The sequence below is a fragment of the Felis catus genome, chromosome B3 (genome assembly GCF_018350175.1).
Source record: "Felis catus isolate Fca126 chromosome B3, F.catus_Fca126_mat1.0, whole genome shotgun sequence".
NCBI lineage: Eukaryota > Metazoa > Chordata > Mammalia > Carnivora > Felidae > Felis > Felis catus.
Window position 1 is genome coordinate 11,993,175 of NC_058373.1, and position 17,392 is coordinate 12,010,566.

General features: G+C 60.3%; 1 protein-coding gene across 1 annotated transcript in view; it reads right to left on the bottom strand.

The window, feature by feature from the left end:
- Positions 1-1,966: 1,966 nt before the first annotated feature.
- The window catches only part of RGMA (repulsive guidance molecule BMP co-receptor a), a 47,315-nt gene continuing 31,889 nt past the window's right edge, over positions 1,967-17,392 (bottom strand). The window contains exons 3-4 of the mRNA XM_023254952.2: positions 12,845-13,359; positions 1,967-4,405 (exon numbers count right to left, since the gene is read on the bottom strand). Coding sequence (XP_023110720.1) covers positions 3,683-4,405; positions 12,845-13,359 — 1,238 coding nt within the window. The 3' untranslated portion in view covers positions 1,967-3,682. The remainder of the gene's footprint in view (positions 4,406-12,844; positions 13,360-17,392) is intronic.

Here is a 17,392-nt window from a genome sequence, read left to right on the forward strand (position 1 = left end):
GTACTCCTAATTCTGTTTTACAAATAAGGAATCTGAGGCTCCAAAAATCCGAGGGAGACCACACAGCTAGCGACAGGCAGAGCCAGTTTGGACGCCAAGTGGGCCCGCAGCCCAAGCCCGAGGGCCGCCTCCTGCTCCACGCCGCTGGCCGGCATCGCTGTGACGAGCCCCACTCGTGCCTGGCTCCGCTGCTGCCCTGCCCAAGGGTCCCGGGAACTCTCTTCATCCCAGAACCCGCCCCCTTCGTTATACAGGACCCTCCTTTCATTTGCTTCCCCCCTTCCTCTCTCCCCTGTCTTCTCTCCTTACAAATTCTAGTCCGCCGCCCAACGTCTCCGAGTTTCTGCCACACGTCGGAACGCCGGGACGCAGCGAGGTATCGCACCTCCGTCCACCAGCGCATTTCCCTCCAGGCCGGCTGGCCTCCGACCCACGGCCACAGAAGATGCAGCGCTCCGAACCCGGCCCGCGGTGCAAGACGAAGCCTCTTCTTGGGCGTCTTTTAGCTGAAGACTGTGTTCCATATTCATGATGAAATGCAAATTTCCATGTTCATGGGCAACTACCAGCATGGCACTGGGAAAGAATTCCAGCTGGTTAAATTTAGGGGCCTGTACAGATTCCAAACCAAGAATACTTTCTGGCAAGGGCCGTCGCATTTCCATCTGATGGCGAACGGGATTTTTTATTTTCAATCTTGGGCGCCCTGGCTTCTCAGTAATCGGTTCTTCTGCGCCGGCCCAGTGCCAGGGGCTCTGTTGGCCCCGTGTCGTTCCCTCCCGGCTGCTACTGACAGGCTGAGAGGCCTGTGGGTGCTGACAGTTCGGGCAACGGGGTCAGATGCATAGGTACGTTTGGTCTTGTTAGTCTGGTTCTTCCTCCCAAAGCCCAGGAGTCCCGCGTTCCTTCTGGGAGCCTGTGTGAGAGCTGGGTTCTAGAAAGTTTTCCCTTCCTGCCTTTGACCTTCCTCTCCCGTTTGGACGGGTTACATGCTCATTCAGTGGATTCCTTCCCTCGCTAGCTTTTCGGTTTGCTTCTCTCCCAAGGTTCCAAGGGCCTGTGTGGCCCTCCCCACTCTCCTCCCATTCAGTGCCTCACGCGACCCCTCCGGCTCTGGGGAAACAGCGATACCAGCACTGGACGCCCCCACGCACTTTGATAGGAATTAACCCTGTGTGATAGATACTCCCCACTTCACAGAGGCGGAAACAAAGGCTCAGAGAGGTGAAGGGACTTGCTCAAGGTCACAGGGCCAGGAAAATGGAGAGCCCAGGATGTGGCCTAGCTTAACAGTGCTGCTATCCTGCCTCATATTTGGCGTTAAGAGCAGACACAGGGCAAAACGGACCTAGGTGTATACGTCCTGGCCCTGCCCTCGCTAAGGACCCTAGGCAAGTCGATCCATTTCTCTGGAGTCTCTGTTTCTTTGTCTGTAACATGGGCATGAATTTGTTCCTGATTCATTGGGTAGTTTTAAGAGATGAAATGTGATGACAGCCAGCGGTGAACCTGGTCCCCCAAGCAAGCCTCGGTCCCCTCTGTGGAGCCATCACTGCGTACCTGGGCTATGTGAGTAGGGGACCTGCAGGAAGGGTGGCAGCTGAGAGGGCGTCACCCTGGATCTGAGGCCAGCCAACCTTGCGCCCCCCACCCCCTTCATGTTCCTCTGCCACGTGGCCATCTGTCTCCAACACTGTTCCAGCCTTACCAGGGCAAGAAAACTTGGGACGCCTCATGTCCCGTAAGAAGAAAAAGTAATTTTAGAGAAGTAGGGATCCTGTGTTAAACTGTTCTCCCCTCCACAAGCATGCACGACTGCCGCGTAAGCGCATGCGCACATACGCGCTAAGCCCCACCCAAATGTCCGCACGGTGAGGGGACGCCCAGCAGGGTGCCCCACTCTCCACCCCTGCAAAGGATCCAGTCTAGTCAGAAAGCAAACTCCAATACGCAGTCCAAAAGGAAATAACAAAACAAAAAAAACCCAAACTTTACTTGCATTTAGCCGTTAATAAATAATTTACAATATGTACATGCGGTGACACTCTACACAGGTCGCAGACACAAGGACGCAGTGAGGGGTCCCCACTTCCAAGCAGAACGCGATCAAACACAACCAAAATAAAGTGCTTCACTTTTTACTTCCGACATAGGGACCATCTAAAGACCAGCAGGGCGGGCCGGGCCGTGCCTCCCACCCGCCTGCCCTGCCCGGGGTTGGGCAGAGAGAGGGGACCTCTTGGGGAGGAGGCGGGGAGCCTCCCGGGCCAGTGTATGAGAGGTCCCTGGGGAACAGCAGAGGAGCCGGACAGTGCGGGGCTGCGGGAACCGCCCGCCGCGGGCACCGTACCCTCGGGCGTGGAGCCCAGCCCGGTGTCGGTCCCTGGGTTCTCCGGAACAGCAGCAGAGGCGGGACCGGTTCGGGGCTCCTCGGATCGGCGGCCTGGGCTGACAGGAGGTGGGCGCCGGGGCTCTCGGAGGCAAGCCTCTCCTGGTTTGTGTGGCCATGGGCTTAAGGGAGGGGACTAGAGGGACGAGACCGTCCAGGGACGCTCGGGGCAGGGAGCGTCTGACCCTGACCGGCAGACCCCGCTCCTCTCCCCAGCACGCAGACCTGGGTGGACGGGCGGGGAGCAGGGCTCCGGGGGAGCAGATGAGGAGGACGAAGAGAATCAGGGCAGGCCAGCTGGCCCCGTCCACTGCGCCTCCTGCCCACGCCCTGCAGCCCACGCTCCCCCACCCAGGAGGCTCTTGCCACCTGCTGGAGAGGAGGGAACAGAAATCGAGGTGGGGGCGGGGAGAGTTCTGTTTAGACATTTAGAAATGAGGACGAGACCTCCTAAGCACGGTGGAGAATGGCGGACGGGGAGGGAAGGAACCAGAGGAGGGCACCTGAGCCCACGAGTCGCGTCAGCTACAGGCTGTCAGGCAGGGGGCCTGGGAACCAAAGCAGGGGCACAGCGGCCACACTGCACACGGTCTCCTCGGCTCACAGGGAGGCCACGGGTGGGCAGGAAGGCACCAGGCGGGCACAACCTCTCAGTCAAAGGGTCACGATTCCCGGGGGTCGTCCTAAGGCCCAGGGGGAAAGGAGGCCCTGCCTGGGGAGGGGGTCCAGCCTCTCAGATGCCTCAGCCCCTCAGCTTAGTGTGCGCGAGTGTGCTCGTGTGTGTGTGCGTGTGGCGGGCGTGGGCAGCAGTCAGCTGGGCCTGTTTCAGTGCATTGCGGGGTGGGGGGGGTGGAGGAGCTCGACTCTGATCAATCCCAGTGTCTCTGGCGGGGCGGGGTGGGGGGCTTCGGCCCGAGGGGCTCTGTTTTGCACATTCACACTGCGGGGCGGTGGAGGGGAGCGGCTCCCCCTCTCACACAGCTCTATTGTCACAAACATCACAGCACCGGTCACCACAACCTCTCGCGGCCTCCCCACCGACGACAATGACGAGTTGGGGGCAGAGTGGGGGGGGAGGCCGCCCCCCCGCCCCAGCCCTCGCCGGCAGACGGCCCAGGGCAGCTGTGAGGTAACCGTCCACAGTCCACTGGCCAGCGGCCGCCTCGGCTCCTGACCCCTTCCCCCCCGGGAGGATGCCCTCCCTCCCCCCGACGGCCCCGGTCTCCCTGCAGCCGCTCCCCCCACCCCCACCCCCCCCCCGGCTCAGGGATAGGCAGCGCCCGCCTCTCTGCCCTACGCGGCGACAGCCTCCAGGACGGCGGGGAGCAGCGTGAGGAGCAGGAGGCTGCCCAGGAGCTGCCGGGGGGCGGGGGGCATCCCCACCGCGGCGGCCCGGCCCGGCGGCTCCCGAGTCCTCTCGTACAGGTGGAGCCTGTCTTTGTTGGAGTGCAGCATCTTGACGTCCTCCAGGGCGTAGTAGGCGGCCAGCGTGAAGTTCACGTCGCCCGTGGTGAGCAGGTCGAAGACGCAGGCCTGGTAGTAGAGGTCCTCCACGGGCAGCTTCTCCTTGCACTTGGCCACAGCCGTCTCGTACGGGAAGGTGTCGGGGGCCGCGGGCGCGGGGCTGGCGGCGGCCGGCCTGCGGGTGCCGGGGCCCTCGGCGTTGGCGCGGAAGGCCTGGAAGTCGATCTGCTGGTTGAGGGGGCAGCCGCGCAGGCAGAGGTAGAGGCCCTGGCTGTCCCGGTCCTCCACGGCGTTGACCACCTCCTCCGGCATGCGGACGGCGAAAGTCAGGTATCGGCCCACCTGGCGGACCACGATGGTGGTGCCGATGTACTTGGCCTGGATCTCCACGTGCTGGCCCGACACCTTCTCCGTGATCTTCAGGCTGTTGGCTCCGTGCTTGTCCCCGCCGTTCTTGGAGCCGTCGGCGAAGGCGGCCGGGAGTTCGTCCATCTCAGCCTGGTACACCTTCTGGTCCACGCACTCCTGGAAGTTCTTGAAGATGATGGTGAGCTGGGGGGGAGGGGGGGCAGGAAAGGGGTGGAGAGAGGGCGTTAGGCGGTGCTGAGATGGTGGCGGCGGGGGGGTCAGAGGGGAAGGCCCAGCCCCATGCTGGCGATGCTGGGGACAGGAGGAGCCCCCAAGATGCCCCGATTGCCCATTTTGGTCACCTTTCGGTGCCACCTGCATTATTATGCACTTAGCACTTTTCCTTAAAACAACTAGTTTTACTGTGAGACAAAGGGGGGACAAAAGGAGAGAGGGAAACCAAGAAACAGAGTCTTACTAGGGAACAAACTGATGGTTACTAGAGGGGAGGTGGGTGGGGGGATGGGGGAAATAGGTGACAGGGATTAAGAGGACACTTAATAGGGCATCTGGGTGGCTTAGTCGGTTAAACGCGCAACTCTTGGTTTTGGCTCAGGTTACAGTCTCATGGTTGGTGGGTTCAAGCCCCACGTTGGGCTCTGTGCTGATGGTGTGGGGCCTGCTTGGGATTCTCTCTCTCTCTCTCTCTCTCTCTCTCTCTCTCTCAAAATAAATAAACTTAAAACATTTTAAAAAAAACTTAAAAAGAATACACTTATCATGATGAGCACTGATTATAGAATTCTTGAATCACTACATTGTACAGCTGAAACTAATGTAACACTGTATGTTAACTACACTGGAATAAAAATGAAAAACTTTGGGGTGCCTGGGTGGCTCAGTCGGTTAGGCATCCGACTTCGGCTCAGTCGTGATCTTACAGTTTGTGAGTTTGAGCCCCGCATCGGGCTCTGTGCTGACAGCTCGGAGCCTGGAGCCTGCTTCGGATTCTGTGTCTCCCTCTCTCTCTGCCCCCCGACCCCCGACTCATACTCTGTCCCTCTCTTTCAAAAATAAATAAACATTAAAAAAATTAAAGTTAAAAACGGAGTAAAGAAAAAAAACCCACACTTGTTTTACTTAAAAAAAACAAAACAACTGACTTAGAAGGGGAACTTTAGATCACTACCCTAAATAGGACACCAGATCATTTACTACATAGAGAGATGAACCATAAAAAGAAAAGCATAGCTAATTAAAAATAAAAGTTCATTAAATTTTTTTTTAACATTTATTTATTTTTGAGACAGAGAGAGACAGAGCATGAACGGGGGAGGGTCAGAGAGAGAGGGAGACACAGAATCTGAGGCAGGCTCCAGGCTCTGAGCTGTCAGCACAGAACCCGACGCGGGGCTCGAACTCACATACCGCGAGATCGTGACCTGAGCCGAAGTCGGATGCTTAACTGACTGAGCCACCCAGGCGCCCCTAAAAGTTCATTATCTACTATAGTAGGCTGAGTAATGACCCCCAGGATATCAGGCCCTAATCCCCGCAACTGTGAATGTTACCTTATATGCAAAAGGGACTTTGCAGATGTGATTATGTTAAGGATACCGAGATGGAGAGGTCATCCTGGATTATCTGGGTGGGCCCTAAATATAATCACACGTATCCTCCTAAGAGGGAGGCAGGGGGAGATCTGACCACAGAAAAGGTGAGGGCTCTCTCCACGGAGGCGGAGACGGGAGGGATGGGACCACAGCCCAGGGGTGCCGGCAGCCACCAGAGGCTGGAAGAGGCACTGAACAGATTCGCCTGGGAGCCTCTAGAAGGACTGGCCCTCCTAACACCCTCATGTTAGCCCTGAAAGACTCATTTCAGGTTTCTCGCCTCCAGAGCTACGAGAGATAAATCTCTGCTTGTTTGAAACACTGAGTTTGTGGTATTCGTTACAGCGGCCGCAGGAAACGAATACGGTCCACAATCATCTAGCACAATCTTTCAAGCCGCCGGCGGACCTGCAGCCAAATTCCTTCGAGAGGACTGTGAGCCACTGGCTGAACATAACCGAGAAAGAATGAGCAGGCAGAGGCCAGCAGAGGCTACTGTGGCAGGGCTGCCCCGAGGGCCACCTAGCTGGGCCTTGGAGGTGAGCAGGAGGAAGAGGAAGTGGAGGAAGGAAGACGGGGGTGGGGTTCCATGCTGAGCATGCGGCCCTGGCCAGGGCCGGAGGAGGAAGGCCCATTTCTGCTGGTGCCTGCAGCTGGGGGGTGAGGGGCAGCTGCTGGGGGAGAAGCAAGCGTCTGGGTGGCTGTGTGGCTCCACCAGTAACTGTCCTCCTGGGAACCACAGACATGGGCACTGCCGCTGGCTGCATCTGCCGTGCCGGGCCCTGTGTGTACTGCTTCTAGCCCTGTGTGTCACTGCCAGGGACAAGGGCAGGACCTCCCATTTACGGTGAGGGAAATTCAGGCTCAGAGAGGTACAATGGCTCACACAGGCAGCAAAAGGCAGAGCCGGGTTTAGTCTCTTGGTTTCCAGCCCCTGGGCTCTTTTCAGCCACAAGCCCGCGGGGCGGGAGGCCTGGGAGAAGGAGGAGAGACAAACGGACGAGGGAGTGAGTGCTTTCCCCGCGTTGTCCTGGGTGAGGCGCTCCCTTCCCTGCTCCTTCCTGCAGGATCCCAACCGGGAAGACGGCATGGGCTGGAGACATGAGTCAAATCTGGGAGAGCAACCACCACCCCTCCTTCATTCCTGTTCCCAGGTGCCAGCTTTTAACCACTGGTGGCTCCAGGTGCCTCTAAGGCCACTGCCCCCTGAGCCGAGGGCAGCTGGAACCCGGACTCCAGACCAAACCCAGGGAGGCAGGTGGGGTCATGGGGCAAGATGGCACCCAAGGCCTTTTGGGGCTCCCTGCTTATCCCCACCCCTAATCCCTGCCCTACCCCTGGCCACTATTCCTAGAACTTGTCCCTCCCTTCTCCCCTCCCCAGCCACCAAGCCCCAACCTCCTGCCCCTCAGGAGCTGCCCTCCTCGCCAGCTGAGGGGGTAACACACCTCAGAGGGGCCGCAGGTCCAGGGGGCCCTGGTAAGAGGCAGGCCGCTGCTGACAGCACGGACGCCCTGGCTGTGGCTGAATTCTGTGCCTGGCACCCTGGTCGATGTGGCAGCGGATGACTGCCTAGGGGGGCCCTCGGGGTAGAGGGTGGGTGACGCTGTGAAGCGCCATGGGAGTTTCTGGTCAAACAGTCCCAGGCACGTAGAAACCGCAAGCAGGTCCTACCGGCAGGGGGAGGCAGGACGGCTGTGAAGGACCTCAGCTCAGGCTGAGGGGCGGGAAAGGCCAGGGCTGAGGGTGGGGTCTGGAGCAGGCCCCAGGCCAGACGGTGCGGCTGCAATTCCGGGGGTGCGGGCGTGGCCCTGGGGCACAGACAGGAGGCTGAGGGGGACGCGGCAGAGAGCCATCAGCCTGGGGCCTCAGGAGCAGAGCTAGGGGAACAGACTAAGGACTGGACGGGGTGGCCCAGGGGCCACAGAAAGTTCTAGGCCGGGCAAACCAACACGGTAGCCAGGGCCCAGCTGGAGGTGTCCAGGGCGGTCTCATCACTGCTCTGTGGGCACCCCCACACTGTAAAGCGTAGGGGTGACCAGGCTGGGAGAGCAGGAGGGCCTGGGCCTTCAGAGAGAAACTCCCCCTTGTCACCCCAGTACTCAGAAAGGTGAGGAGGAGAGATGGACAGTTGCACTTTTGGGGGCTCCAGGCTCTTGGGCCTTTGTGGGCCCCTTCCTCCCTCCAAAATACTAAAACTACATTTTGTGACTGCATTGGGATCCAGGCCAAGACAGTCTCGGTTGGCTTATGCTGATTTTTTCCTTCCAACTTTAAAACAAATGAAAGCTTTCTCGCGGGTCCCCGGCAGTCTTGGGGCCCTCGGTGCTGTGCCTGTGGGGCCCGGGGAACGGTCAGGACGGAGGGGCGGGGGGGCACATTCTGCTGTCCACACGGGACACGAGGAGGGGCTGGCGCTCCCAGGCTGGAGGCTGGGGACCCGGCCAGAGTCCGTAGAGCGCCGCACCAGAGGCCCGGCTGTGCACAGCCCATCGGGCACTAGCCCCCAGTTCCCCAACCCTCCCTCTGAGGTCACCGCCTGGTCCCGGGAAGCAGCGCACTTCTGGTTTGCTGTGGGATGTCAAAGGTGGCCATGGCTTCTCCATCCTGCTTTGAGCCCTCCTCTCTGAGCCCCGGGGGGGCCTCGGCCACTGCCATCTGCCCTCGCCGGCCTACCAAAATGGCGACCTCACAGTTCCACCTCCTGCCTCTACCTCCTGCTGTTTCCTTCTCTCCAACCCGCGGCTCCCGCCCTGATGTGGAGGCTGCCTGTGGGGGGCCGGGAGGTGCAGCCAGGGTGGTCTGGACAGTGGGTGGTCCTGCCATTGGGAAGGGGGTGAGGGACGAGGGGCTCTGGTGTCCCTGCCTGGTGTGCTGGGGGGGGTGGGGTGGGGAGGGGGGTGCTGCTGCTTTCCAAGTGCCATCAGCCTCCTGGAACAGGAAAGGCTGGTTTCCCTCTAACCGTCATCTCTCGTGGAGACAGACTCCTGGAAGGCTGACAGGCTGCTAGACTCTTCTTGGTACCAGTGCCAGGGACTCAACCACAAGTAACAGCATGAAGGGGCCTGTCGAAAGCCGGGCGGCTCGCTGCCAGCATGGCCACGGGTGCGGCTGCCACTCCTGTCTTTGCTGCCCCCCTGCCCAGAGGGGTCTGAGCACCCCCCGCCCCCCTCCCCCCCACCAGGCCTGGCACTGGGAGCTGTATCCACGTGAGGGGGCCGAATAGTCCAAGACCCTTGTCCTCAAGGAGCTCACACTCTAGAGGTGACACATCAAATAGATGAGTGAGGCAGTGGGACACATGGTAAGTTCTAGAGGGGAGGGGGAGGGCAGAGCAGAGACCCCAGTTCCTCTCCTCCCTGAGCCTCAGTTTTCACATCTGTGCAATGGGGTGCTACCAGCACAGTGAAGCTGGGGGCAGGGCACAGAAGGAAGCCGGGGGAAGTGGGGGCGGGAAGCTGGTTAAAATGTCGGCTTGGGCTGGAAAACCCTACATCTTGATCACCTACGAGAACACGGGGCCGGGCTGGATGATGCTTGTATCACAGGAAACGAGCCAAGGCCCTCTGGGTGAGGGGCGGGCCGAGAACAGCGGGTTCAAGTGGGCAGAAGAGACAGGCAGAAGGCTCTCGTGGGGAGGCACGAAGGCCCCTCAGAGATAACAGCCTCTTGGCTTCCGCTGCCTCCCCCGAGGCTCCAGGCTGCCCTCCCATCTCTCCCCCAGGCTTCTGCTCCCGTCCCTCCATGCCAGGCTCCACAGAAGGACGTGGAGGAGGCCCCGCCCAGTGCTCTGGGCAGAGCCAGGGGCACCCAAGGGCCTCGGCATCCTGCACCCACCTCAGGCACCCCTCGGCCAGCTTTGTTCTCCATCCTCGGCCTGGGAGGTGCCAGGAGGGGAGGAGGCACCTAGCACCGAGGCTGCCGCAAAAGGGGTGTTTCGTCAACGTTTGCCGAATCAATGAATGAACAAAACCAACACACCTGCGTGGTGGAGAACTAAAAAAACAGGCGCGGGCAGGCCCAGGGCGCTGGAAACCGGCCACCGATGTTTCTCAGCCGGGTACCCTGTCTGCCCCGAGGCCCGAGACAGACTGAGCCCGTCACAGCCGGGTGTCCGGCCAGGCCTCCTGCTGCCTCCTGGCTGATGAGGGCGTAACAGAAGGTGGCTGGGCTCTCAGCCTGCCGGATGACCGAGGTGACCCTAGGTCACAGAAGAAGGGGGCTGGGTCAGTCGAGCTCTGCTGCAGAGCTCCCTACTTCCTAGAACTTCCATGCCCGGACAGGGCGAGAGGTGCTCCCATCCCTGTCCGGGCACCTCTCCCGGCCACAGGGCCCAGCGGGCATCTGGAGCACGGCGGGCGTCTGAATAGATAGCACACAAGAACGAACGGGCGACTGATCCACTTGGTCTGGGAACAGCATCGCTGGGCTCGGGGTCCCAGCGTGTGCCAGTGAAGAACGGGGGGTGGCATCCAGGGGTTCTAAGCCCAGGCACGTCACCCCAGCCTGTACGACCCAACGGGAAGTGGCCTAAAGGCTCTCGCTCCAGCCTGTCACGCCCCCTCCCCCACCCCCACGGGGCAGTGGGGAGCAGAGGCCCACGATTCCTCCCACAATTCTTCCCAGGTCTGTGCTTGGCTCTGTTATCACATTTGGTGCTCACGCTGCTCTGGGTTAGGAGGGGCAGGGCTTCCAAGGCCCGCATCGCTCTCACACCCTCAGACTCCCCTGTGTGGCCCTGCCAGGACGGGACAGGGAGGCGAGGTCCCCTCCCGCGGGATGTTTGCTGCTGGATTTAGAAGCTGCAGCCTCAGGCTCCTGGCGTTCATTTATCTTGGCTCTAGGGAAGGAGGGAGGTGGGTAGGTGCAGGGGCCGCAGGGAAGGCGGCTGGGTCCTTGACGTGGGCCCTACTGTCCGTGGAGGGCTGAGAGGGCGGACGGGGTGGAGAGGGCGCTGGCCACAACCCTGCCGCCCACTAGGCTTCACGGCCTGGTGCCAGGACCCTCCTAGGGCAGCCACGGGGCAAAGACCCCCTTGTTGCCGCCCCTGCAGATGGGCCCCGGGAAGAGACCCTCTGGAGGCAGCAAGGGCCACCGGAGCAGGGGGAGATGGCGGGAATTTTCCTGGCTGCCAGGTCACCTCACTGTCCTCCTCTTGGGCGTGGAGGGACAGGAAGGAACAGAAACGCCCTTGTGGACCAGCCTGGCATTGCCCAACGTGCCGCCTTGCAACGTGCTCTTCCTAGGAAAACAGACTCACTGCCAACCCGGAAAGCCCTGGGGGCTGCGGTGGGCCAGGCCCTGACCCTGAGGAGGCACACGTATCCCCGTCCCCTGAGCTCCCAGAGCCCACCAGCCTCCTGGCCTTGAGGCTGCGCCCTCTGGCCCAGTCTCAGGAGGAGGCCACGGGAGACTCTCTTGGAAGTGGGGAGGGGAGGGAGGGTCCGTGGAGGATGGGGATGTCCAAAGGCCTGGGCCACAGGCCACATTTGTGGCTGCTTCTGGCTGTGGCCCTGTGAGCAGGACTTGAATCTCGCCACCCAGACACTGAGGCCTCCTTGGGTCAGAAGACGACCGGCTCTCAGCGGCCTCTGGGGCTCCAGATGGTTCGGAAACGCCTCTCATGGCAACGAGAATGTGGCCGACTTCTAGAGCCACCCGGCCCAGGTCAACGCTAGCTCGCTGTTCCCAGCCGACTGCACTCTGGGTGGAGAGGCGCATCCCGTTTGGGGGCTGGCCCGAGGGGGGAGAGGAAAGCTGTGTGGGTGGCCCCTGGGGTGCTCTGTGAGCTGCTTCTCTGTCCTCACCTGTTCCACCTCCCCCTGTTCCCAGACCCCACCGCCCTCTCTGCTCTGGGGCTGCGGCCTCTGCATATAGGCGTGGGGCAAAGAGAGGGCAGGACGGTACCCCACAGCCCTGCTGACCCCGTCAGCATCCTATAGCCCTGGCCCCCAACCCGGCGTCCCTCACCTGCTCCACGAGCCAACACTGGGGGCTTTAAAAAAAGAACACGTGCCTGACCCAAACTCAGAGATCTGGTGTCACACAGGCCTGGAGGGGGTGGGGGTGGGGCCAGAATCACCATCTTCTAAAATCTGTTCACGCTGCAACAGTGCAGCCACGTGAGACGCCCCGGGCAGGACCGTCACCTCCAGGGGCTGGTCGGGGACACTTGTCCAGGGCGGACAGGAGTTCGCCCTCCTTGAGAGTGATGATGGAAACATACCTGTAGAGAGGCTCCTCTTTCATTGGGTTTTAATACTGGAATTCTACCACCATACAGTCTGGGGGCAAGAAAGGAATATCCCAAAAGTCCGAAACCGAGTACCCTGGCGAGTGTTTCTAAAATTTGTGGACAAGTGGCAGAGTGGATGGGGGTGCCACCTGCTTCCGCTCAGGTCATGATCTCGTGCTTCGAGGGTTCCAGCCCCGCATCGGGCTCTGTGCTGACAGCTCGGAGCCCGGGGCCTGCTTTGGATTCTGTGTCTCCCTCTCTCTCTGCCCCTCCCCTGTTCACGCTCTGTCTCTCTCTCTCAAAAATAAATAAACACATAAATAAAAGTTGTGGACAATAACCCCAGTAAGAAATCCATGTTAACAGCCGGACCCAGCATTTGCACTGACATGCATACATGCGTGCACACATACTGAGCTTCCTGAAACGTGTCCCCTTACCACGTACAATGCATTCACAGCCTGCCTTTTCTATCGGGGTTGGGTTATGCCATCTTGTTCTACCCTGCCCAATTAAAAAAAAAAAAAAAAAGGTGACATTTGTATGCTGGTTCCTGACCCCAGAAAACTGATGTCACAAACCCCTGGTGGGCAGTATCCGGCAGTTTGAGAAATACCAGACTCCAGGCGGCATGAAGAGGGGGTTCCTGGTTGGTTTATCTCAGGACAAAGATCCTCTGGACATTCCTAAGTCATCAGCCCATTTACTGAAAGTAAGAACACTGGGAGGGTGCAGGAGGTGTCTGGTCTGGGCCCTGGTCACAGCAGGGACGCCCACGCCTCAGCCTCAGCTTACCTTGCTGGTGGCGGTGGCGGCCGAGCCGGGCAGCACGGGCGTGTTGGTGACCTGTACGTTCAGGTAGTTGTTGTCGATGAGCGGCCAGGCGCCCTGCACCTTGCAGGTCTGGAAGCGGTCAGTGAAAGTCCTGAGGTGCGGGTCCCCGAAGAGGCCGCAGTGCGTGTAGTTGGGGGCCGCCGCATGCTTGTGGAAGCTCTTCTCGTAGTGGCAGATCTCGGGGCTGTCGGAGCGCTCCTGGCTGTCGCCCGGCGGCGGGAGGGTGCGCAGGCGCGGCTGCGACGTGGGGCCATCCTTGGAGCAGTTGTACTGGCTCATGAGGTCCTCTATGCCATGGACGGCCGAGTGGTAGGCCAGGTCGCCCCGGCAGGTGCGGGCCGTGCGCCGCGTGCACAGGGCGTAGGTGCGCAGCGCCGCGCAGAACTCGGGGGCGTCGTCCGAGGTGGGGGAGTGGCTGCCCGCCGTGGCGCTCCAGAACTCAGAGTTGCACTTGAGGATCTTGCACGGGGACGTGGCTGTGGGGAAAGGAAGGGACACGCCGTCAAGATCCCTGGGCGAGCTGCGCCCCCTCACCCCTGGGGGCCAGCGCCGCAGGCACACGCACGAGGACATCCCTTCCCAGGGGGCGCCACCTGCGCCGCACGTTTGCACGCAGAAGGCAAAGAGTCCCCGCAGGTGGCAGTGCAGTGCGCAACCTGCCCTTCCCAGCCTTCCGCCCAGAATGACCCCAAGTGGCCAGGCGTGCAGACCAGCCTGCCACCAGGGCCGGTGGAGGCCCCTCCCACTGCCCCCAGCCTGTAAAGAGGAGTGGTCAGTGTTTCTGGGCAGCAAGACTTTGCGAGCTCACAAAGCCACCCTGCCGCCTTGGACATCTGCTGATGCTTTCACAGCAATCCGCAAGCATTTTGGCAAAAGCAACAGAAATTTGGCTGGGAATTAAGCCCCACTATTCAGTATGTGGCCTGGCCTCTGCTACTGTGTGACCTCGGACAAATCACTGGACGTCTCTGTGCCTCATTATACTTCCGTAGAAAACGGGATGATGGTAGCATGTACCTTATGAGGCCGCTCAGAGTGTTACGGCACTAAGGAGGGCACTGATGTAGATCAGAAGCTCCATGAATGTTGGCTAGTTGACGGTGAGCTTTGGTCACAGAAGACCCGGTTACCGTCACCCTGTCTGCAAAGCAAGAGTAGCTTCCCTGTTGGTCGCCACAGTTCCATCCCTCCTTTATCCTGCTTGGGAGGGGACGCTGGGAAGCAACCGACAGTAATAACCTTGGATCTGCCTTAAGTTGTGTTTTTAAAAAAGTCACTGACAAGCTTTGAGACCTTAGTGATAATCAGCTACAAAAGACCGCGCCTGAAAAACTGGGGCTTTGACACACCTGCATCTTGTACCTGGACACGTAGAACCTGCCCTTTCCCGGCCTCCCAGATTCTTTTGCACAGTCTGTAGTGACTTCAGTGGCCAGGCATGCAGCCCAGCAGCAGGAGAGAACATTCTACGCAGCCTCTAGCAGTGAAAGGGGCTGGCGGACCAGCGGAGGTGGGGGGGAGCGGGGGAGGGGGCAGCTGCAGCCCAGGGCTGGAGCGATCAGCAGGAGAACAGGGCTGTTGCTTCAGCCAGTCCTGCCCAGGCCACTAGCCTGGCTCATGAACCCTTGGAACACTCAGTTTGCTTCTCTGGTGCTGGCTTCTGACCTACAAAATCAAGTTGCAAATAAAACCTGGGACAGAAATACGTGGGGGGAGGCACCTGAACAGCTGCCCTGTGCGTGGGCACCTGGATGGCCCATCTCTGGGAGATCTGCCACCTCCATAGGCACCTGTCTGGAGCTGAGGCTGACCTGGTCAGGTCACACACCTGGGTACGGGCAGGGCAGCCAGCGCTTGTCCCGAAATTCAGGCCCCTCCCCTAACTTCTGTGTTTGTCACACTGCCGGCCAATTCGGTTGTTTCAGGTGGAATCTGGGTGGGCGTTTTTTTTTCTTTTGAGAAGTCACATATTTACTTCAACGTGTATGAGGACAGATAAAACCAACAGAATAGAAGAGCCGCGGATTTTCCATTTTAATAGCTTTCAAGTTGAAGAAGTGTGCTGACTTCAGCAGACTTGGCTAACAACAGGGCATCTGGGGGAACACGGGAAACGCTCTGGGTGAGACAGCCACCCCACCCCCCACCCTGCATGGTCTCCCTCCCACAGAAACCTGCTCCTGGGGGCAGGTGTCCTTTGAAAGGCAGCTGGAAGAGTCTCCAGCCATGCTGTCTTCCTATTTCTTTTTTTTCCCAAGTTTTTTCTTAATGTTTAGTACTTTTGAGAGAGAGAGAGAGAGAGAGAGAGAGAGAGAGAGAGAACCAGTGGGGGAGGGGCAGAGAGAGAGGGAGACACAGAATCCGAAGCGGGCTCCAGGCTCCGAGCTGTCAGCACAGAGCCCAACGTGGGGCTTGAACTCATGACCTGAGCCGAAGTCGGAGGCTTAACTGACTGAGCCACCCAGGCGCTCCTGCTGTCTTCGTGTTTCGCCAACCTACAGAAGACACCCAAGACCCAACCTACCCCAAATGCTAACGTGGCCTACGTGGGGGAAGGTAGAGGAGCCCCTCGTGGTGGAGGGGGGGGGAGGAGGGGGTGCTCCGCAGCGCCCGCTCAGGCAGCCTCACCCATTCCGGGTGTGCGGACCCGAGACGCTGCTTTCTCAGAATCCTGGAGACACGGCATCAAAGACAACTGTCTGAATGGGGCACAGGCCGCTGCTGAGTGGCAGTCGCCTGGGCTACGCCCACCGCTCGCCCACCAGCCTCGGGAGCCCGGCCCGCAGCCGGGTGTGGGTGCCCCTCCGGCCCTCACCGTGCCCAAAGCGGAGAGAGGAGACCCCTAGCCCCTTTATAACCAGACCACTGCAGCCCGAGCACGACTTGCACCGGCCTCAGCTCCCGCCGAAGCTGACCCGGGACGGCAGAGGGTGAAGTCACAGCTACTCAGTCTCGGGCCAGGGCCTCACCCCAGCCAGCCCTCCCGGCAGCCCCGAGGCCAAAGCCAGGCTCAGCACGGCTGCTTCTCTGGCCCAAGGCCTCCCTGAAGAAGCTGAAGCAGGACTTGAATCTGGCCTGTTGGGCCTAAGAGCCCATGCAGTGGACAGTTCCAAAAGTCATCACATAGTTAGCATGTTCACGACTTCCCCTGCCAGCCACCAAGTGGGTCAGGGGCACGCTTTGCTGCAAAGCGACCCTCAGCCTCTCCCCGAGGACCCCACCAGCTGGCAGGCCCGTGGTCCGCAGGCTCTCCGTGGCCTTGCCCCCAGTTCCCAGAGGCCACAGCTCAGGGTCCAGCCCACAGGCTGGGTAGGGGCTGGAAGGCAGGGGTCAGGAATGGGGCCTAGGGCAGGACCAGCCCGCACACAGACAATGTGGGATAGGCAAGGTGTCTCACTCCTGACTGCCACTGGTGGCTCTAACCCCACAAATGGGGGACACCCCCCCCTCCCCGCCGCCAGGGGTGATGAGAGTCTGGTATCTTCACAGCCTTGAAAATGGCCCCGAGCAGGGTCCCGGCTGCAGAGCTCTCCAGTGTGTCTGGAGTTCATGCCTGAAGTCCTACCGAGGTGCCCCGAAAGGGGGTCCCTTGCATGTTCTGGGGTCACCACAGATGTGGCCCTTACTACTCTGTTCAGAGCAGCGTTCCTGGGATGACGCCTTGCACCCCAACGGCCTGGGCTGGGGCAGCAGGGCCTCTGCGGGCCCGACGTGTCTGCCAGAGGCCCAAGGGAGGCCCGTGCTGCTCGTCCGCAGGCCACACTTTACTTTAGAGTTGGGCCATTTTCTTTTCAAACGGTCACAGAAGGGCCAAGCTGGAACCCCGCTGGAGACCAGCCAGTCTGGAGTGTGTGAATGGGGCATTTCCTTCGGGTGGGAGGGGGTTGCAGAGGGGGGCAAAGAGAAGAGACAGCTCTCCCAAGGAGCAAACCCTAAGCAGCCCGGGACGACCCCAGGCCCCCAGCCCTCGGAGACCAGGCCTTTCACCTCTCAGTTCAAACTCCGCGGGGCTCCTTCACCTGCTCCCCCCCCCCCTCCCAGAGCCGCAGGGGAACAGGGCCACCCCACCTCCGCCTCTGAAGAGCCAGCTCCGCCCACCACCCGCAGGGGGCGACCCTGAGGTCACTCTTGGGCTGCCCTTGCACCCAGGAGCTAGGCCTTCCATCTGAGGCAGGGTCCACACAGAGGTGACCTGGGACTCTTCCAACCCCTCCCTCCCCGTAAGTGCTGCCCATCCCAATTCTCAGCCATCTGCAGAATGTTCCCGATGCTATCACCCGGGACTAGGACAGAAATGCAAAGGTGTGAGGGTGACAATGGCCAGATAGGGTGGTGGGCAGTGGGCACTGGAGGGAGAGTGTCTGGTTCAAAGTCCCGCTCTGTCCCCTGCCAGTAGTTGTGGGAAATCGGCTCTACCTCTGTGTCCTTATCCGTGAATCGGGGGTAGCAACCGCCTTAGAGAGCTGCTGAGGGTTAAACAGGGTGCACGGAATCTGCCTGGGACCCAGT